The sequence below is a fragment of the Dipodomys ordii genome, unplaced genomic scaffold, assembly GCF_000151885.1.
Source record: "Dipodomys ordii isolate 6190 unplaced genomic scaffold, Dord_2.0 Scaffold26, whole genome shotgun sequence".
Lineage (NCBI taxonomy): Eukaryota > Metazoa > Chordata > Mammalia > Rodentia > Heteromyidae > Dipodomys > Dipodomys ordii.
Genome location: NW_012267242.1, coordinates 6,424,530 through 6,447,817, shown reverse-complemented (window position 1 = coordinate 6,447,817; position 23,288 = coordinate 6,424,530). Strand labels below are relative to the sequence as shown.

At 42.7% G+C, this 23,288-nt stretch overlaps 1 protein-coding gene across 2 annotated transcripts in view; it reads right to left on the bottom strand.

Moving 5' to 3' along the window:
• Tgfb2 (transforming growth factor, beta 2) overlaps positions 1-20,530 on the bottom strand; it is an 83,557-nt gene extending 63,027 nt beyond the window's left edge. Inside the window, exons 1-2 of one of the 2 annotated variants that reach the window (XM_013015080.1) lie at positions 20,070-20,418; positions 4,368-4,451 (exon numbers count right to left, since the gene is read on the bottom strand). In XM_013015080.1, the coding sequence (XP_012870534.1) occupies positions 4,368-4,451; positions 20,070-20,418 (433 nt within the window). Of the gene's footprint in view, positions 1-4,367; positions 4,452-20,069 lie in introns of both variants that reach the window. The other variant, XM_013015079.1, reaches the window with a different exon arrangement.
• Positions 20,531-23,288: the final 2,758 nt, after the last annotated feature.

Genomic DNA, 23,288 nt, shown 5'->3' with positions numbered 1-23,288 from the left:
CAGACAGACAGACAGACAGACAGACAGACAGACAGACAGACAGACAGATAGATAGATAGATAGATAGATAGATAGATAGATAGATAGATAGATAGAATCCACAGCATCAACAACAAATCAATCCCCTGTCATACTCCATAGTTGTTTTTTGAAGGCACTTGAGTGAAAGAACTCATTCCTGCACATGATTCCAAGATGGGCACCTAACACATGCACCTCATCACTATTTTAATTCCTTGAACACTCCATAGCACTCCTCAGTGGTGGAAAGTGAGTAGGGAATTTGTGTGACATTGAGTAACAGGTCCACACCATGTTGGTATATACAGAAAAATGAGACACACAGGGAAAAAATCAGCCAGGGCTGTGGATTCAGGATCCTGTGCTTGCAGCATCAGCTGATCAAACAGAGGTCCTTCTGGATTGGAATCTCCTCAGTCTCCCTGAATGGACCATCTGTGAATCAACAGATCTGGGTAATCAAAGCAGCTGCTGCTTCCAACAGCTGCACACCAGGCTGAGGTCAAGAGCATCAGCAAGGTTTATTGAGATAATGCCAAGTCCCCAGCTTCCCCATCCTGCCTGCCCATTTAGCAGGCTGAAAACAGGGCCTGGAAATCTCCTTTAAAGATGTCCAGGGGATGCAAATATAGGTCATGCTTTAAATGCCATCTTTAAATTGCAATTGGCCTACTTAAAAGCCTTTTGCAGGCTGGGCACTGGTGGCTCATGGCTATAATCCTAGCTACTCAGGAGGCTGAGATCTGAGGATCATGGTTCAAAGCCAGCCAGGGCGGGAAAGTCCACAAGACACTTATCTCCAATAAACCACTCAGAAAACCAGAAGTGGCACTGTGGCTCAAATGGCAGAGCACTAGCCTTAAGCTGAAGAGCTGAGGGACAGCTCCCAGACTCAGAGTTCAAGCCCCATGACCGACAAAAAAAATTAATTAATTAATAATAATAATAAGTCTTTTGCTTGGTAAATACTTTAAACACTGGATTTGTCCTTGGGACTATTAATCTAATGCTTTGCATTCCTTTCTCCCTCCCTTCCTTCCTTCCTACACTTTTTGTTTTTCTTGGTCTTACTGGGAATTGAACCCAGGGCACTGCATTTGCTAGGCAGTTGCTCTATCACTTGGAACACAACTCCAGTCATCGACCCTTCAGGATTTTTTAATTGTGTATCAGGCAGGTTAATCTCATTTACCATTACTATTGTTGATGGTGCTATTGTTAATTTTATGGGATCATTAACTTAAAAGGAAAAGAAAAAATCTGCAACCACATGTCTGTAAGAAATGACTACTTTCATTTCCCAGGTTATTTTATTTAAAGCTGTTGGAGCATCCGAGTCACAGGTCCCTTCATCTGTGTCAGAACACACACCATTGTCACCAACACTCAGGTTAGAGAATGAATGAGAGATGCACGAGGCACCACAGGCCCCAACCTGCCTCCAGCCACTGCCTGTACCCCCTTGGAATGGAAAATAGTTCACACAAGGTGACATGGATGGCCGTCGAGCTGCCTGGACTGAGTGACTCCACTTAACGAGTGTTCAGAATCGTGTTCAGCATGGAGAAATTTACCCTGGCCCTGGACTCTGGCCCCCTGGCATTTGCTCACTTACATTTTTATGCAATTACTATTTCTAAGAACAGAGACCAAAAAAAAAAAAAAAACCCCACAGAGCCCCACTGCTCAGTCGTCTTGTCTTGCATGGAAGGTCAGAGAGGGGTCTGCAGACTTTTCCCACAGTCCTATCAGCTGAAGGAGGGATGGAAAAGCCCTCAAGTGCAGGGAGCTCACATGGATCCTGTGCCTCAGTTCCATCCACACTCTCCAAGATGCTCCTGATTTTCTCAGACATGCAGAAGAGTGGGATGGGTTTCTGGGTTTCCAGTGTTTATCTGCCAAAGGAAAGGGGAAGCTTGCAGAAATTAAGTGATGGGAAACAACCCTAAGCAAAAGGGAATGTCTGAGAAGAAAAAAGAGGAAAGGCCTCTTAACATTACTACGGGAGGAAGGGAAGGATAAGAAGAAACTTGGTCCAAATTATAGGCATGGAAGTTAAAAGGGAAAAGGGGCCAGGCGCCGGTGGCTCATGCCTATAATCCTAGCTACTCAGGAGGCTGAGATCTCAGGATCGCGGTTCAAAGCCAGCCCAGGCAGGGAAGTCTGTGAGACTCTTATCTCCAACCAGAAGTGTCAATGTGGCTCAAGTGGTAGAGCGCTCACCTTGAGCTGAAGAGCTGAAGGACAGTGCCCAGGCCCAGAGCTCAAGCCCCACGACCAACCAAAGAAAAAGGGGGAGTGAGGGGAAAGGGCTGGAAAGCAATGCAAGGGTAAGCAAGTTTGGGGTCTACATAACAAGATGGAAAACATTTGGGTGACACCTGAATTCAGGTATTGAGCTCATCATTGTGGGTCAACTCTATGACAAGAACAAGACATTTACCTTTCTAAACCACCACAACTTCCTGAAAAAAATGGAGAGGTCAATAAGGTTTGCTTTTTAATTAATTCGTGTGTGTGTGTGTGTGTGTGTGTGTGTGTGTGTGTGTGTGTGTATTGAACTCAGGGCCCAGATACTTTTTCACACAAAACTGGTGTTATACCACTTGAGCAAAAACTCTACTTCTGGAGCTGTTTGAGTGGTTAGCTAGAGTCTCACAGACTTTCTCCCTTTCCCCCTCGGGTAGAATTAAGCTTTAAACTTTGATTCTCAGATCTCAGCCTCTTGCTCTGGTGCCTGGTGGGATGGTCATTTCCTGACCAACCTATGTGTGTAGGAGCAGGATATGTGTCATAGGTGCCAGGGACAAACCTTTCGCTTCTGTCTTTTCCCTTCCCTTTTCCTTTCCAAACAATCAGTTCATGAGTAAACAGATGTTGAACCCTTGGTTTAGGGCATGAAATAAAATAAAAATTCAGAGCTTAAAAACCTAAGCAGAGCTTTACAAGCATGGATTGAATCTTTCATTCTTTTCATTTATATATCAGTGTCTAGCCACTTTGAGGGCTTCTTACTAAAATTAATGCATGCTATCAATTTGATTCTGGTAGGTTGATTTTTTTAAGTCTTTTGTGGGAGAGACTCCATTTTCGGCCACTGTCAAAAAAAAACTGTACTGATTCCTAAGAAGCAGAGTTGGGCATGAAGAGTTACAGAATAAGTATATCCAGTGAAGCAGGCTTCTCCTGGGACAGTAAAACCATCTCCCTGTCCCTATCTAGTACATAGCCAAGCCTCATCAGGGACCTAAAAATCCATGCCAATACTAGGATTATGTGTGTTTCTTTTCTTCCTGAGTATGATTTGGGAACAATTTAGCTGGTGATTTCCTTAAGTGCTAGGATCACTCAAGTCCTATTCTGTGCTGTGGATCCATTGCCCAGCATTCAATAGGCATTCTATATATGCTGGTGGAATTGATTTATGGTCCAAAGCAGAAAGCAGAAGAAACCTCTGTCTTCGGTGCTCCACAGTCTAATACACAGTCTTGTCTCTGAGGAGCTTCTACTGGGTTTGGTAGGTCAGGGGAAGGTGGTTTGAGCAAATGGCAAGCTCCCAGGCCCAGTTAGCTAACTGGGCTGAAGGTCTAACCTGACAATGCATTTTATCATGTAATACAGACATGTTATATGAAGCTCGCACATGGCTTCACCAGGACTTGCTCACAGACCTCCCTTTGGAACTCAAAGGAGAGAGAAATCTTTTTTTTAACTTTTTTTAAACTTTGGTTCAGTACAAGAAACATTAATGGAACTTGGAAAATGGAGGTGCTGAGTGGAGTTGGAAGAAACAGGGTAGAATGATGAAAGGGATGATATTGATCAAGATGGATTGAACTCGTAAACTGACATGTGGAATTTGAAACCCCTTTGTATAACCACTTAAAGATATAATCAATCAATCAATCAACAAGTATCTATACAAGATAAAACATTAATCAAGCAACTAATTTGTATCTGGAACAGTCACACAGATACAAAGAAGATATAAAAAAGGGACCTTCCTTTTATATTCAAGTCATACTGTTGAACCTTCCAAAGAGTTATCTGCCATGGCGGTCAGAAGTTCACCATTTAAAAATCTCTGTGACTATAGAACACCTGTCTTACACCCACAAATCATTATGCTATCAAGTCATAATATTAACTTCCAAACTACTAGCAATTTTTTTTTCCTCATGAAACTCCAATCTGAACATTTCTAGAACAATCATGATGGCTGAGCTACCAGGCTGCATTGCCAAATCCTATCTTGCCTCTGATGAATTCTCCCCTGAAGACAGATAATAAAGAAGGACTTGATAGCACCATGTCAAAGGAGGAATAAAGTGGATGAGTGTACTCACCAAGGTACCCACAGAGCACCTGGGACTGTCTGGTGCACAAGCTGCCCACAGAGCCAGAAGGTGTTGTAACAACTGGGCAGACAGCTAGGAGTTTTAAAAAGCACAGTCATTAGCTATTTTACTGAAGAGAGGCCTGGCACAGAACTATACAAAGATTCAAAGTTGAAGAGAGACTCATGAATGTCCTTATCATCCACCCCCTCCCCTGGAATATAAAATCCCTGCTACCCAAATCAGGGGGCTCAACACTCAGAATCCATGGAGGGGGCTGAGCCCACATCTCCTGGCAGTCAGACTCCCAAATTCAGTTTCTCCTACCACATGCTCTGTCACTAAAGTCATAGTGTACAACTTACATCCTCAAATGGGGAAATAAATAGCTTAGAATGTACTAAAGATGAATTGGAATCCTTTGACAAGACAGCCTACTGGTTAAGGAAAAAAAATATTGAGTTCTCATTTGGCTGGCCTGGATTTCAGTTCTTGAAACCACCTGTCAGCGTTTGTAAACTGCATTATGAAAACTCTCTCTTGAATGAGTCAAAAACACAAACTGTATTGGTTTGGAGCTGCTTAGCTACAGTTTCAAGAGCTAGAGCTCTTTAAAATCCATTCATTTAATTTATCTTCTGCTCAAGAGTAAGACTATCCAGAAATCTTGGATTTCATTTTCTTTAAAGTAACAGCAAGCAATTTTGACATTGCTTACCTTATTCTTAGAGAAGAAAATATACTACAAAAATATAACCTGGGTCAGGCATTCAGTTACTCAGGAAGCTGAGATCTGAGAATTGCAAAAAAAAAGTCTGAGACTCATCTTTACCTAACCAGCAAAAAGCCAGAAATAGAGAAATGACACAAACAGTAGAGCACCAGCCTTAAGCAAAAAAAGCCAAATGAAAACTTGAGGGCCTTGAACTTGAATTAAAGCCCCAGTACCAGCACAAATTAAGTAAGTAAGTTAGTAAATACATAAATAAATAAAGAGTCTAAGGGATTTCTGAATATTTAAAGGCCTTAGTATCTTCGGAAGGATTATCATACATGTGGACATTAAATCACTGATCTTCCTTGAATTTGGGAATCTGAATTTACTCAAACCTCTGTATCTACAAGATGAAACACAGTTTATCCATAATCAAACTAAAGTGTTATATTTAAAAGGTGGTGGATGAATACAATCATATTTGTTATCTGACAGTGGTGATAAAAATGAGCACTGACTACATCCCGAGCCCGGCATGATACAATTCTTTCCTAGCTCCTTGCATACATTTTGAATCTAGCACAAGTTCTATTTTACCCAGAAGTAACATTGCCACCATTCAGACCTGAATAAACCTTCTCAATTTTTTTGGGGGGGAGGTCAGCCATAGGGCTTGAACTCTTGGCCTGGGCGCTGTCCCTCAGCTTTTCAGCTCAAGGTTAGCACTCTACCACTTGAGCCACAGCGAAACTTCTGGTTTTCTAATGGTGTATTGGAGATAAGAGTTTCGTGGACTTTCCTGCCCAGGCTGGCTTTGAACCTCGATCCTCAGATCTCAGCCTCCTGAGTAGTAAGATTACAGCCATGAGCTATCAGCGCCTGGCTTCCAAATTTTTTTGCCAGACTTTTGCCTATTACCATTCAATTTTAAAAATGGATAACAGCTTTCCCCATATCCTGTAACTTACCATCTTCAACATTCAACCTACTAACAAAATCCCAGTAATATAGTCCCACACATGTGTGGATTATACCTTCTAGAAAGAACATTATATACTTTCTAGACAGAATTATTTTTGTACCAATACTGGGGCTTGAACTCAGAGCCTAGGTGCTCTGTTCCTTAGCTTTTTTTTTAATATAAGTTTCCTTTAATTTTGACATTGAAACAGCAGAATGAATTGGTTTGTGGCTGAAACATCCTTTTTCTCCCCCGCCCCACGGGGCAGAAACCTGGAGCACCCATCTATTGAAGGAATAAACTTAGAAAGTCTGAGCCAGCTGCCCCACCCCCCCAACCTGGACAAAGCCAAAGACAGGCTTAAGGGCAGGAGGAAGGACACAATCAAATACCGGCTGGTGATTTCCAGTAAGGTACAATTCTCAAAGTTGCTGTAGTTACAGAAAGTGGTAGCATTCATGTTTAAAAAAAAAGAAGAAGAAGAAAAAGAAGAAGAAAGTCACAAACAGTAGCTCTCCAGCCCCTCCTCTGATGTGAATTCATAACAAGCCATTTGTCACTCTGAATGATGTCTCAGAAGGGTCTCAGGGGAGTGGGCTCTTTTCACATAGTCTGGTTTCAGGAACCAGGTTCGCCTAATGGTGGTAGAGGTTATTTATTCACTCTGATGCATCATTTCCTAAAAATTCATTTCCAGCACCTTTACCAACAGTGGCTTACATAAAATCTGCACAGAAATGTCTCAAGTGATCCTCCAGCACCTACAAGGTGTAACAAAAATTAAACACCCCCAACACAATGTCCCTTAGCTTTTACAGCTATATATCTGGGGGGTTTTGGCAGTTAATTAGAGATGAGTCTCATAGACTTTCCCCTCCCAGGTTGGTTTTGAACTGAGATCCTCACATCTCAGCCTGTTAAATAGATAGGACTATAGGCCTGAGCCACTGGCACTGGCTGGAATGTTCTTTAATTGAGATATATGCTATGCATGGACAATGTGGCATGGAAGCCCGGTACCAGTGTTTCCATGAGCGGGTAGCTGTCAAGATTGTCTCCATATGTTGATTCCTGCTTCCATCAGTTCCCATATGTTGCCTCCAATAAGCATCCATACTGTTTATTTTTAGAGCTTTCTCTACAGTCTGCTATAAGAGAAAACTCTCTCTCTCTCTCAAAAACTAATCACAAAAGGCAGGAAGCTACACTGGGTAAAAACTGTTTATCACAAGATTTGTAAGTCAAACAAAGTCTTCTCATTCATATCTGACCTTTAAAAAAGATGTTGAAATTTATTCTGAATCAAATCTCAAAGAATGTAACTAGAGTCAGAGAATGCAGAGTGAGTTGCTTGGTTCACAATGCTGTTTCTCTCAACTATGGCTCAATGCACTTCTTGGGGGTGGAAGGGAACGGGGTGGATTTAAGTCCTTTTCCTGGGAAACAGCACCTTCTTCAGGCCAGTGTATGTTGTGGTACACTCTATGATCCAGCAATTGCATTCCTGGGCATTTATTCAAAAGATTACAGACCTGGTTATAGTAAAGCCACCAGCACAACCATGTTTATTGCAGCACTATTCACCATAGCCAAGGTATGGAATCAGCCCAGATGCCCCTCAATGGATGAATGAATCAAGAAAAAGTGTTATATGTACACAATGGAATTTTACTCATCCATTAGAAAAAATGATATTGTACTTTTTGTAAAGAGATAGAAAGACTTAAAAAATTACATTAAGTGAAGTAAGTCAGACCCAGAGAGACAGAGGATCCATGTTTTACCCTATATGTGGAAGCTAGAGTTATCTTATAGACTTACATTGGGTAGAATGAAGTGTACACAAACACATTAACCAAAGTATGGCATATTCAAGGGAAAATTAACTGTAATCTCTTAGAAAGGCAAAGTCAAGGTTCAACAAAATAAACACCAGGAAATGGGTACTTGAAAGGGGTAGGATGGGTCAAGGGGAAAGGGAAGGATAAATAAAGAGAAGAAATGGAGAGAATGCAGCCAAGAATTCAGTGTGTATCCTACAAAATTAAGAGTGAGGGAAGGGATGGGTAGAGGAGGGATGCAGAAGAATTTTGAAAGGGGTGACTATGGGTCATACAGTTCATGAGACAGAAATAGTGATATAATAAAAAATTATGCATAAGTGAGTTCTTTTCCTTGTTCTTCTTTTTTCAAATTTTTAAAATTATTATAAAGATGATATACAGAGGGGTTACAGTTACATAAGTCAGGTAAAGAGTAAATTTTTTTTGGACAATGAGGTGACTTCTAATATAATTAAACAACTATAATGTGAACCCTAAAAGTACCAGGTTATATTTTTTTAACCTGTAATGACACAGTTAAGAAACAAACCAATTACAACCAATGAGGTTATTTTTCTTGACCCACTGGTTGGATTGCTTTTGGTCAAGTGAAGTTTTGTATAAAATGGTTGATGATGCCAAGCACCTATAGTTCACACTTGTAATTCTAGTTCTTCAGGAGGCTGAGTTCTGAGGATTGTGGTTTGAAGCCAGCCCAGGTAGGAATGTCCAGACAGGAAGGTCCATGAGAATCTTATCTCCAGTTAACTACCAAAAGGAAAGGGAGCTGTGTCTCAAAGAGTAGAGCACTACCATTATGCATAAAAGCTCAAGAACAGTGCCAGGCCCTGAGCTCAAGCCCCAGGACCAGCACTGAAAAAGAGGGAAAAAAAAGAAAGGCTATAAAAATTATAAGTCACAAAGATCTGGATCAGTGGTTCTCAAACTTTACCATACAAAAGAATTTCTTCCCAAACTTTGTCTCCACCATTATCTAGATTTTTCTTTTAAGGTGGGCTCTAGAAACCTTGTACCTGTCTAAGAATGTCATATGATCCTCACACAGGTGATTTTTTAAAAAATCTAGAAACAATGAATAATGTTTACTGCCATTAAAAATTCTCAATAAGATTTGGGTCAAATTAGCTCCTAACCCAATCTTCCTTACCTCTTCATACAGACATGTAATTTACTGCTCTTGTGACTATAACTCCATAAGTGAATACTGTCATTTCCTCCCAATAGAGAATTATAATGAATTTCTACTCTTTTTAGAGAATTACCATAACTGCTATTGAGAAGGAAAACTGGTCCAAATATATAATGATCTAGGATCAGCTTGCCTTAAGACCTTTCTAGAATCTGAGTACTTGGACAAAGAATTTATGAAACTAGATGTAATTTTATGCATACTATTCATTATTGATGGTGATATTTTTCTGACAGTGAAATTCTTTTGAAATGTTTCTAACACAGACTATCACACATCACCTCAATCCATAGAGAAGAAAAGTACAAGGTTAGTAGGAATAAAAAGTAGCAATTCATGGATCTAACCAGTGACAAGTCATTTAACAATCTAAGGCTTAATAGTAAAAAGAGCTTCAAATGAGTGACCGAAGGACTTAATCAAACCAATGTGACTTAAAACACAATGACTCAAGATGTCTCAGGTGGAAACAAAAGGCAGAAAACTAGTATTATCGAACTTAAAAGACATCTCTAAAGGTGAGACCATATAGCACCTCAGGCAATAGCTATTATTCAACTTTGGCTCTGTCTGGCCACTTCCAGGCAAAAGTTAGGATCTCACAAGGCCTTTCCTTTCTCTGTCTCTGTCCTTAACCTGCAGAGCCTGAATGCTAAAATGTGCCTGAATATAAAAGATTGGATAACAGAAAGCCTTTGGCCTAGCTCCTTGGTGGTCTAGTGGTGAGGAATCAGAAAATCCTAAGAGTTTTCCAAAGGGATAGTTCCTTCAGCAAATCTCCCTCTTCTGCAAACAAATGTCCTCTGTCTGTGATGAGTTCGTTTCCCTTCTAAAGTAGAACCAGAAAAATTAGTCACCTTTTTTTATGACTTTCTGAGCCAACAACTTAGCAACAAGAGTTCATTATAAAAGAACAGAAATTATTCTAGTGGTGTTGCTCTAATGTCAGAGCAGAAGTGAATAAAAAGGCAAGCCCGTGGACAAGGAAATAGTCATATAAACAAAAGAACCCCCCCAAATGGAAGGAATCTGGAGTAGACAGAATAATCTGTTATAATCTTAGTCTATGCAGCACACATGAACAAATACCAAAGACACTGAAATGAATTCCAAACTTAAAAATTAAATGGTATTTCTCAGAATGTGCCTTCCCATTTTTGTTTTGAGAATAATAAATATTATGACGTTCCTAAAAATCCATACGAACTTCTTTTTCAGGTAGGAAGATTTGCAAAGAGTACTTGACTTGTATCTTTCTCAGAACTAAACTCTGCATGCTTGTTCAGAAGATGAAGTAACAAATAAGGATCTTAAAACAGCCTAAAGTTATGAATGAATGGTTATCTGTAAACTAGCTTGTCAAGAGAGATGTGGTATTTGTCAGTGTGGTGTGGGTTAGAGAGAAAGCCAGATGAACAGAGCCAAGATCTAAATCACAGCACTTTCCTTTTCCTTTCATGAGCCTGGAAAGATGCTACAGAATTCTCTGAAACAAACAACTCCACAAGGCCACTCCTATTCTCAAATAGCTGCTCTGTGACTTTTCTTTCAAAAAAAAATGTCATGTCTCTTCTCTAAGAATAACCTGCCTCTCAGTTACCAACTCAAAAGGGGCCAGGAAGGCCCCGGGGCAATAGGGACACTCTCTCCCTGGGAACTGAGATGTGTGGAACCGGCCAGTGTGAGAGAAACCAGCTGCCTGCGGAGGGTTGGCAATGCATTCAAACTATTTTCAGAAGGTTTGGGCTTCACAACATCCAGAAAGCATTTTCCATCTGCCTTCAGTTTCTCAAGTCACTGTGGTTAAAGGAACATCTCAGCCAAACATTTCCAACTTATCAGGCATAACAAATGCAAGTGCTCACTTGAACAAATGAAGGGATGGTCCCAGTCCACACAGGATGGTTTTCTCAGCACCACAAAACTTTCCCTTCCTCTAAAGGACACCAAGTCTACTACCTCTTAGGCCAATGTTTTCTGATAGCAGTAAAATGTCCCTAGGTTTTCCCAGGAAAACCCAGACTCTAAGAACTCACTGAGAGTGACTACCGTCCAGTGCTAACAGTGAACCAAGACCTTAGGATGGCTGCTTCACTCTGCTGTCAACACTCGGGTTTTCATTTCCCCTCCTCAAATCCTTAAGTGTGTTTCCTGAACTGTCTGGCTCTTCCTCTCCTGGAACTTCCTCGTCATAGGTAAAGCCTGACAGCTCACTGCACCAAAGGTGAAGTTAACTGGAATCTACACAGCTTCTAGATAGGGCTTATCCTTGGATCTAAATGTCCTGATTCCTTCAAAACAGGGTCTCCAATCTGGGCCCTTGTGGCTCATGCCTTTAATCCTAACTACTCAAGACACAGAGATCTAAGGATCTATTTGAAACAAGCCTGGGCAGAAAAGTCCCTGTGAGACTCTTATCTCCAATGAGCCACTCAAAAACAAGAAGCAGAGCTGTGGTTCAAAGTGGTAGAGTGCTAGCTTTGAACAAAAACAGCGCAGGTACAGTGTCTAGGCCCTAAGTTCAAGCCCCACAAAAGAAAAAAAAATTACAAAAACAAACTAACTAAAACAGAGACCCTGGCTGGGAATGTGACTCAGTGGAAGAGTGCTTGCCTAGCATGTATAAAGCCCTGGGTTTGATCCCTCAGTACCACATACACAGGAAAGGCCAGAAGTGGTGCTGTGGCTCAAGCGGTAGAATGTTAGCCTTGAGCAAGAAAAGCTCAGGGACAGAGCCCAGGCTGTGAGTTCAAGCCCCAGGCCAGGCAAAACAAAATAAAAAAACAAAACAAGACAAAAAAACAGAGACACCCCCACACACACCAGGAGGGAGGGGGAGAGATGAGAGCCAGGGAATCTGTGAAGAGGGCTGGGAACAGGCCCACAAATGTCAGAAGCGTTTGCTAGAATGCTTCTTCATTTTCTTATCTTTACAAATGAAGAAACTGAGGCCTAGTCATATGAAGGGGCCTCCACCCTGGCTACAAAGCCAATAACAACAGAGCCAAGACCTGATATCAGTGGGACAATTCTGGTAACTTGTGTTGAGAAAGCCAAGCTGCTAACCAAACCCAACCACTTCTTAACAGATGCCAAAGGCCTGTAAAAGGACTTCCTGTCATCCATGTTATCATTTCCCTTCCAGCCTCTGAGATAGTTTAGGTGTCATTGCCTTTTGGGGTGCGATTTATATGATTCCAAAGTCCTTATTCATTGCACAAAACCATCCTGCCTCCCCAAATTACTCTGAAAAAGACAAGGGAAGTGCTTTTCATGAACATTTGTGAAGAAGAAAATAAGACAAACAAACAACAGCAACAAAAACTGGGGAAGGAAAAATACCAAAACCAGAAACAGGTGTGTTGGTTCACTCTTATCATCCCAGCTACCCAGGAGATGGAGGTGAAAAGAACTGGAGTTCAAGGCCAGCCCAGGCAAAGTTAGTAGGACTCTATCTCAAAAACAAAAATATAAACCAAAAGAGTTTGAGGATAGCTCACGTGTTTAACTGTTTACCCAGCATTAACAAGATCCTAGGTTCAATATTCAACATTGCAAATATTTAAAAACTACAACCAGAGTCCTGATAAATCTCAATTTTTATATCAAGCATAGATAGATATAAAAGTTGAAGAAAAAAGATCCAAGCTTTGTGCAGGACTTCCATAGTACCTATCAGGTACATTTGCTCTGCCATTACAATGAGCAGATCATACCTGCATCTCCTTGTGGGGACACTTAGAACCCACTGAACCTTTGCGTGGTTCAGTCCTATTCTATAGAGCATGTTCATTCACTTGTCAAACATGGACTGAGCAAAGACAAGGTATATTTTGTAGAACCATAGAGAAGTTAGACTTGATGCTTGCTCTAAGGATATTTATACACCAAGGAAGAAGGCAGCCCAGAATACAATAACACAAGAAAGAGGCAAAGACACACATCAAGATAGTAAGAGTTTAGAGGAAAATCTAATTAAATATGACTACAAAAATTGAGCCTCCATGCAAAACCCAGAAATGGAGCTATGGCTCAAATGGTAGAGCACTAGCCTTGAGCACAAAGAGGCTAAGGGACAGTGCCCAAGCCCTGAGTTCAAGCCCCACAACTGACAAAAGAAAGACAGAAAGAAAGAAGGAAAGAAAGAAAGAGGGAGGGTAGGAGGGAAGGAAAGGAGGGAGGGAGGGAGGGAAGGAGGAAGGAAGGAAGGAAGGAAGGAAGGAAGGAAGGAAGGAAGGAAGGAAGGAAGGAAGGAAGGAAGGAAGGAAGGGAAAGAAAGAAAATTGGAGTCCCTCAAGGAGGTGATTTCTTTCTAAGTCTAGAAGAATGTTGAAAGTACCCAGGCCCAGAGTTCAAGCCTCATGACTGGCAAAAAGAAAAAGAAAAGGATTTATCACCCACTAAAAGAAACAGAAGAAACAAAGGCTCCACCTTATACAAATAAATGTCCCACTTGGGTGAAGGCCAAGATGAAGTGGCAAGAATATGGCTTTCACAAAATGCTGAAATAAATATGGGGGGGGTAACAATGCTCAATGGGAAATGGTCTCATGTAACTGTAAACCCTCTGTACAGTATCTTTACAATAAAAATACAAAAAAGGGAAAAGAATATGACTTTCAGGTAGGAATTTAATAAAATGAGGAACTACACGAGAGAGAAGACTCAGACTTTGAAAGGTTTTAGATGTTATCCAAGAAAGATCAACCTCAGACTACTAAATCTCAAGGTCTTCTTATATGGTAGATTTCCAGTCTTGCCATTCTCCATGCCCTGCCCATGAGAGGCAAAAGCCACCTAGAGAATCCTGAGCAAGGGAACCAGACCTACTGAGTAGCACATGCAAAGAACAGAATGAGATCCCAAGACCTCCTCGGCTCCTGGGAATGGCCCCTAAGGCATCACTCAGAATTATGTTTCAATGTCTCTTAACCGCAGGTCCTCTTTTATGATCTAGTGAGATGTGGGAGTCAACTAGAGTGATAGTGTTTCTTTAGTGGTCCATAAAATAACAGCACATCTTAAAGTAAATGGTGTTTGCCACGCAAAAGCCTTCTGGGTGCCAGATAGCTGCATCCAGTGCTTCTTGGTACCTGTCACGGATCCTTCACAATCCCAGGAAGCAGGTGGCCCAGGAAAGAAACTGTAGCCCTTTACACTAACAGCCTGCCATCTTACACAAATGTAGGAGTGTAACCCACAGGGCCACGCTTAAGTATTTGCCCAACAAAAAGATTCAGCCAAGGTGAAAGGCCAGAAGACAACACAGATTGTGAGGCAGATTGAAGGTATGTGTATGCAAGGTCAAGGCCATCCAGCCAAGGCAGAGAGCAATGTGGAGGAAGAGACTGTGGAGCCAAACACTCACTCTGGCCATGAGAGGCTAAAAAAGAAACAAAACAACCACCTACCCAAGGCAGCTGATGATTACAGCAAGATGCAGATTTCTTCCTAAACAAATGGCAGAAGCAAACCTTTCAGTCTAAACAAACCCATCAAAAGAATCCCCAACGTGTTATTAAATGTAAAATAAAATACCTGCAGAATACTGAATTCCAATGTGAAAAAACTATCTTTGTTTTTTAAAATTGTTTTAAGTGCACCATATGTTTTCAAAATGACAATGGAAACATTTGTTTATCTCAGGCAGAGCCACATTTCATCAAGCTGCCGGGAATCTGGGAAGTGGAATACACCCTTAAGCAGAAGACCTGCCTAAACAGAGCCAGCACATATGGTACACTGAAATTCTCTCTCCAGGATCCCGCCAGGATGGGAAATGCACCAAGACAGCTGAAAGGCTACCTTCAGAGAGTCATGCTTGCTGTCCTTAACCTACAGTGGCAGGGGGAAGCAGTTCAATTATAGTGAAGGTCAGGTTCCTCCATTCTATTTGTCAGAGCTTTCTAAGAGAGGCAGCCCAAAGTGTGTTGTAATCTCTGGGTGAAGGCCTAGCAGTTAGTGACCTTCTTGATTCTCACCCAGATTTGATGTGGGTTCAACAGTGAGTCATGAGTTCTTTATTCCCATCTCTGTTTCCTCTAGGAACACGGATCTGTCATCCTTTCATATCTTTATAGGGAAGCAGGAGGTTACATTAGTGGGTCTGCAGCAGGGAGAAGTCACTATTCACGAGGTGCAGCGCCTGTGTGTGGCGCTGGATCACTGGGGGACACAGGAAGCTCCACCCTCTTTCAGGTGGAGTCTCTTCAGGAGACAGATGAGGCTGATGGGCTTCACTTGGCAGCAAACACGAACTGGTTCAGTTTGAAGCTATCTATTTCCTTTGAGGGTTTCCCTCTAGTATGAAAAGCAAAAATTAAAAAGGGAGATGCTGAAGGGAGAGAATGTGGCCAAAGTAAATGTGACCACAACTAGGCACTAGAGGTAGGATGAGCTCTGAGGTAATAGAGAGATTGGTCTGTTGTATATTAAGAAGTCAATTTTAGAAGTCAACTAACTCTGTTTTTGATATCTCTTTTACTGTTTCTGTCTATGCGCTTTCTATTTCTTACACTCTCACAAAGACATAATCTATTTTTAAGCTACAAAATAAAAATTGTACAGAAAGCACTACTATTGCATCCTACTCATATTTCTTTCCATTTGGAAATTGGTCCAATAGACCAGCAATTTGTATGCAGAAAGACATATTCATGAATAGAATACTAAGGCACGATTCTCAAACCATAATGCCGTTGCTAGTCATTTGAAACCCCACAAATTCACTTGGAAAATCATAGAGGAAATACAAAAGGAGATTGCAGTGATAATTATCATTGTATTGTATTAAATGTTTAGCATTCGTGTGAAAGTTATAAGGAAAACCTCATGGTGATTTTCCAGGCTGTATATTTAATCTATCTCATTTGATATGATAGAATAAACCAACATAACTATTCACTATCTTTGCCTGCCTAGAATAGGGATTCCACTCTTCATTAATTCACACTGCTTATTTTATTTTACTTGAAAGGAAAATCCAAGATAATTCTTCATTTCCTTTTTTTGTATGCTGGCTAATATCACTGCTACTGACTAAAGCCCCTAATGAAAGGGCCAACATCATTAACTGACACTAACTGAATGAGAAATTCATTAAGGTCACAAGAATAGTCTATATAGACCCTACTGAATCATCCATACTATATTTAAAGAACTGAACTTTCTGATTATTCTCCTAACATTTTCATTCTAATATCATTTGACCATAAAGATATTTAAATCTTTATTAGATATTAAACCTAAATTTAAATATTTAAATATCTTAAAATGACACTGCTAAGAGATTTCATCTACCCAAGATAACCACCAAGATACCAGCACTCTTCACAAGGGGCATTATTGACATTTGGGGTTGGATAATTCTTTGGTAAAATTGGTACATGGGAAGGAGGAGGGCTGTTCTAAACACACCTCAAATGGATAGAAACATTCCTGGCTTCTACCCAAAGAAGGCCAGTAGAATCACTCCCCTTCTAGTCCTAATAGCCAAAAATGTTTGCAGACCCTGCCAACTGTCCTAGTGGAGGTGATGGGGTGGGGTAAAAGGGAGGAAAGTATAGCATTAACTCACTGTAATTAGAACTACACTACATGCCAACTGTGTTGTAGAGAAAAGGGGTGAGGAACACAGGTATGGTGGAATACACCTGTAATCCCAGTACTCAGGAGATGGAGGCAGTCTGAACATACACAATGAGAAAGATCTAAAAAAGAAAAATCAAGATTGGGGATGTGACCCAGTATTAGCATTGTTTGCCTAGAATAGACAAGGCTCTGGGTTCAATCCCTAGCACTGCCAAGGAGAAGAATGAAAACATTTTTTAACTGTCCTCAGCTTTATAGGTTTTAAATTTCAATTATTTGGATTCTTCCTATAAAGTTGTTCTCTCTGAATTTCTAAAACCTTGTGCAGTTTAAGTCAATGTGTCTTGAAATTCAACTGTTCAAAGTCCACTAATTCCCATTGGGCAAACTATTGGGAAACATCACCAGAACTCCACTTTGAGTCTTAAACTAACAGCATGTAAAAAGATCAATATGAATAAATTCAAAACTAATCAGACCCCTTCTTTAAATGTTGACACAGTATTATTTATATCCCATAAATACATTCTTGACTAAAATTCATACTAGGAGCTTGGCACCTGGCCAGTTCTATTCATATTTACAGTATTTATATAGCACATTTGGCCAAGGATAATATTTAAGACAAAATATGCCTGAGGGCATATACAATATCTCTATACTTTTATTTTTAAATCTCCACATTGCTAAAAATATTTAGTCTGAACTTTATAAAATGTCCCCAGAAAGGGCTATCAGCAATTGGTAATGATATATAGCTCATTGAGTATAATTAGAGCATATTTGTAATACTTGAGCTAAAGCCACTCCCTGAACACTAATAAGTTGGTGGTTTAAAAAAAATGAACCACTGATCTTTCCCATGCCTTCATCTCTGGAGCTTATGACCCTGGCCTAATTCACTGTAAGAAATGACAAGGCATGCAAGCTACTTCCCTGTACCCAAATCGGTGAGAACTGAGTTCAAAGTTAGGCAGTCCCTCATAAGGGTTAATAACAATAGAAATCCAGGTTGCACTTTCAATTTGCTTTCAAAAATATGATGGGGTGAATTTGTTTTTCTTCCCCTTACCCCTTATTTTGAAAGAGTCCACTAAATTCCAGTACAATTAGAAAGTGCTGAGAAATCAGTTAGCCTAGTTTCTATAAACTTCTGCATAGTCTTTACATTGTTATATGGAATCTACTATTAATAAAGCTCTCTGTTCCCAAGCTTCCACACTAAACACTGGCTTCCTGGAGTGCCTATCAACAACTGAGTGTATATGTTTTTATTCTAGGCTTATCAGAGGTTTTAATTTACTCTGATCCACACTCTGATCTTAGATGCCATCCTTTGAAATCTTACTAATAGTGTGGGGAAGTTTTCCAATTTGTTCATAATGCCAATGCCAGGTCTCAGCTTATCTTCCTCTTTCAAACTGAGAATGAGGAATGAATGCCTTTGAGAGTGATTTTCTCCTTCCTATACAATAATGAGATCAGACCTCCCTGTGTTGCCAACACCCTGGCAATCTACTTGATCTTTTGCACGCAACCATTAAAGGATGCTATTCAGGTCCTGCATAACATACCTGCCTGTCTGTCCAAATATCAACAGAACCCATGTGCACGCTAGAGAAAGCCAAGTGATTCAACTCTCCTTGTTCAGCCTCAATGGTTTTGGCCTAATTACAATGAGCTTCTTTCCTAATATTTCCTTGGCTCTAGTCCACATAGAAAACTTGACTTCTGGAAGAGCGGTGGAGAATAACTGGGTGGGAGTGCACTTAACCAAGGACTATTCTGAATAGTGCCATAATTACAGTGATAAAATCATCCTTCTGGCCAGGATTCCATACATCCACAGTGCCATTGGACAAAAAGAAGAGACAATACAGCAAAAGAAAGGTGGCCAGAAAAACTGGGGTTAGTTAGGCACATGGGCCCACATTCCTCGGCCATCAGGCACAAGACATGGCAAGTCACATAGTTATGACTTGTCAAACTAAAAATAAATATTAAAAAAGAAAAGCACCACCCTGCAATTAAAACCTCTAGGCTAAAATTACCAAGATGGCTGTATTATCTATTTAGGTAAGTCACAGAGACTTCACAAAAGCAGCCAGCAAGTATATAGGGCATGGGAAGGGGAGGAGAGAAACAGGCAGCCAATGAAAAGTTTAAGACACAGGACTTGGAATACACAAGTGTTGAAGCAGATTTTATTTTTTTTTCTTTTAGTTCTTCCTGGTATTTAACCCTCTCAGGTATTACTGGATACTGCTGCTGCCGATTCTTTTATTATTATTATTAAGAACTCTGAACTAACTCTACACTGTCCATCTTCCTTCGCCCTCCCTCTCCTTACAAGAACTCCACAATAAATCATTTCACTCCCATGGCTACTGTAAGGCCAGCTGGTTTTTGAGGACACAGACTCAGGAGCCAGAAACAACAACAACGACAATAACCATAATTTAAAAATCAGCTGTCTTTCCTCTTTCACATACAAGAAGGTACCGAGGTCCCCGCAGAAAGTTAAGGAAGGGATAGAAATGCAAAGTCAAAGTTGAAAAGGACGAACAACATAGTGGAAGGGAGAGGGGAGATCGTTTTTTGTTTTTTTTTTAAGAAGGCAGCTTTAGGTGGATTCTAAGAAGTATAACTTGAAGTAATGAAACCCTAAACTTGGTCAGCACGGAGGTTGTAATGGAGATGATGTTAAAGGGGGGAATGTGGTTATAAGAGCTAGCCTTGGGGGAACATAATCACCTACCAAGGCAACAGATATACCCAGGATTGATTTTTTTTTTCCTCCAGTGGGGGACTCCAACCAGGCTTTGATGGGCTGTGATGCTGATGCCTTTAGGGGGTGAGAGACAATAGGGAAGGTTTGGGGGAATCCAGCTGATAGGTCTGCAAGAGAAAGGGGGCCTTTTGGAGAAACTGGTTTGGAATTACTTTTTAACCCTTTCTGCAGCAGTTCAATGCACCTCGGGAGAAAGAGGCAAAGAAAACCAGGGATTTCCTACTTTAACTGCCCTTGGGTTTTAATACAGGAGGACAGACTGCAAGTCGCAAAAGACAGTCAGGGAAGAGTCAATGCGGGGACCGAGGTGGAGGGGGGGGCACCTTTCAAAGGACTGGAGGTTGGGGGAAGGGAGATGAAAAAAAAAGAAAAAGTGAGCTTTTTCAAAGGCTGGCAGTCTCCAGCACACGACTGGAAAAGAGGTGGATGGAGAGGACCGGGAAAGGAGTGAATTGAGACAAGGAGAGGGAAAGGTGACCCTACCCCACCCTACACCCCCTCCCCGCACGCGCGCGCGCGCGCACACACACACACACACACACACACACACACACCTTCCTCACGGTTCTGAGAGTTTCCACCGGCTAGCCCCCGGGGGTGGTAGTGACAAACGGTACTTACTTTCCGAGGGAAAGTAGGACGGCGGCATGTCTATTTTGTACACCTCCTTGGCGTAGTACTCCTCCTCGCTCCTCTCGCGCTCGCAGGCGGCTGCCCTCCGGCTGGCCTTCTCCTGGAGCAAGTCCCTGGTACTGTTGTAGATGGAAATCACCTCCGGGGGAACCTCCTCGGGCTCAGGATAGTCTTCCGGAGGGCTGGTGAGCTTCAGCTTGCTCAGGATCTGCCCGCGGATCGCCTCGATCCTCTTACGCATGAATTGGTCCATATCGAGTGTGCTGCAGGTAGACAGGCTGAGCGCCACCGTGACCAGATGCAGCAGCAGAAAAGCGCTCAGCACACAGTAATGCATGGTTTTGGGGGGGGGGGTTATTGTTGGGTTGTTGTTTGAAAAGTTTTTTTAAGTTAAAAAAAGAGAGAACTACTGATCAGGTGGAGTTGTTTTTCATAGGAAACGTTTGAAACAATCAAGAGTCGATGCCCAATAGAAAAAAATGTATCTTTGAATTCCTTTTTTAAAAAAACACCAAAAATAAAAACCCACCAAACCCACGCAGGTCGTTCCACGAGTGAGCAGAGGTGGGATGGGCAGGGCAAGTCTGGACTGTGGGGAGTTCGGAGTTTGTTTCCCCCCCTCCCCGGAACGATGAGATGCGGAGAGAGAGAGGGGGAAAAAAACCAAACAGGCGAGGAGCTACCTATTAGGCAGAAATAAATTTCAGAGGAAGAATGGGAGTTCAGTGTGTCAGTCTCCGATGCGGAGTGGCGGATCTGAACTCTCGGCTCCTCAAGCCAAAAGCCAAGAGATGGAAAAAGGTCTCCGGGGCTGGCAGCTGGCGAAATGACAGGAGGGGACGCGGATGCAGCAGACCCAGGCTGCAATTTATATATTTAAAGGAGTGAAGAGGTTCGGCCCTGCCTTCCACTGGCGGCGCAGAGAGCTGGAACCCAGGAGCGCACACGTGTGTGTATGAGTGCGCGCGCGCGCGCGTGTGCGCGCCTTGGGGAGTGAGCCCGGCGCGCCCCGGGGAAGCGGATGCGCTCTGCTTGGCTTGGGCCAGGCGCTGCTGCGGACTCGGTCCCGTGCTGTTCGTGGAGCGGAGGTGGTGGGCGGGGGCCGGGGGGCGCTTAGGGTCGTCGGTGAGAATCCTGCGGCTTCGGAGGAGCCCTGAGCTGTGTGATCAACCCCACCCCGGGCCAGCGCGCACCCTGATCGGCTCGGCTACTCCACCGCCGCCGCCGCCGCCGCCGCCGCCGCTGTCACTGCCTGCGATCGTGTCCAGCCGCCAGCTCCCTCCTTCTGCGCCCTCCTTTCTCCTCTAGCTCCGAAAGGCGACCCGGCAACGGGCAAATGGATCGATCAATCGTTGGGTGGACGCACGGACGGACGGACGGACGGATGGATGGATGGGCTGCCGCGTTCACCCCTGCACACGGCAAAAGCCGCCCCTGGGAGGCGCGGCCGCGGGCGAGCTTTATTCCTCCCGGGCTGCGTAGGGCTCCGCGGACCCCCACACCCTCTCCTGGCGTCCAGCCCACCTGCACTTTTCTGGCTCAGGGGAGGTAGGCACTTGCTACTCTGAAATAGACCGTTTCTTTCTCCTCCTTACTGCGGCCTCTCCATTTGTTCCACAGTGGCCCCCTAGACCGTTATACGAGGGTCCCCAGCCCTCTGCAGCCAGCCCGGGCGCCCCAGGTCTGCGCTCTCGCACTCTCTCTGTCTCTCTCTCTCTCTCTCTGTTCTCTCTCCTCTCTCTCCCTCCCTTCCTCCCCCTCTCCTTCCCTCTCTCCTTCTCCCTCTCCTTCCCTCTTTCCCTCTCCTTCCCTCTCTCCCTCTCTCCCTCTCCTTCCCTCTCTCCCTCTCCCTCCTCTCCCTCTCCCTCTCCTTCTCCTTCTCCCTCCCTCGCTCTCTCTCTCCTGGAACTCTAGCTTTCTTTCGGGTCTGCAGGAGCTCCGCTGAGTGAACCTTCTACTGCCAGCAGATAACATCACGATCTTGCAGGGAGGAGAGATTTATAAGTTCTCTCGGAACCACGTGTTTGCCTTCAACAAAGTGACGTGCTAGGATTACAGTCAGAAGTCCTCTGGTTACTTACACCGCGGGCTCACCCCAGCAGTAGGGGAGGGGGTGGAAATGCGGGCGACTTTGGGGGAGGGAGGAAATGGAGGGGGTGGGTGGGGTGCGCCTTGACAACAGGACTCCCTGTATTTACTTTCCATAGGCATTTTGCACTGGGCTGCTGAAAGACAAGCTGTCAAGCACCCCGTTTTTGCTTAGTGTGGCTCATTCACAGCCTTGCACATCGAATCCCTGCGTACATGCATGTGCGCGTGTACACACACACACACACACACACACACCTATTTGAGGGAGCACCAGCAGACTCACCAGCCCTGAGACTTTCAAGTTAAGATCCTTTTCAATTTGAGATTCCTAATCTACCCTCCTCTTCCTCCTTCCCCCCCCCCTCCGTTTTCTGGGATTCCATGCCAGGCTACTATCACCTTAAAGCCCATTTTACTAGGTGTTTACAAATCTAGCCCTCCAGTTGACCTGTGACCTGGAGAAAAACAGCCTTAATATTTTTTTACCTAAAGAGTAAGTTACATCTGCTGTACTGTTTTGAATTTGCTACCCAAGCCACTTTTTTTGTTTGGCTGCTGACTCTTCACCACCTTCCTAGACCAGACATTATCAACCAACTTCATTCTTTCCACAGCATACATCCAGGAAACTAGAATTTTCAGTGCTTGATGTCTGTTACTACACTACTCATAACTTGACATTTTCTACTTCAATCTAGTCCAAATTAGAGGAATACAAGAATAACTCTTGCCACTGGTTCAGTTTTCCCCCTTTCTTTGACTTTACCTTTAGTCAAAGTCAACATTTTAATTTTAGCATGACTCTGTGGCCTTACTGACTAGACAGATGATTTAAACTGGAAAATGTGTTTGAGTTTTTCCCCAAATTCTAGACCTCTATATTATTCTCTACTTCAGATACTTTCTTACTTCGACAAATTCTTTGTGAAAAGTCAAGACCTTTGGAATTTACACTCTCAATGTTTAGGGAGCCTATATTATTCATAAACAGGGCTGAATAAATAACAATAAACATACACTACACTCAAATGAACTGTATTATTGTTACACAGACAGGGAGAGTGAGGTGAAGTTGACAGTATTGTTCAGACCATGGTAGGTAGCAGACCTGGACTG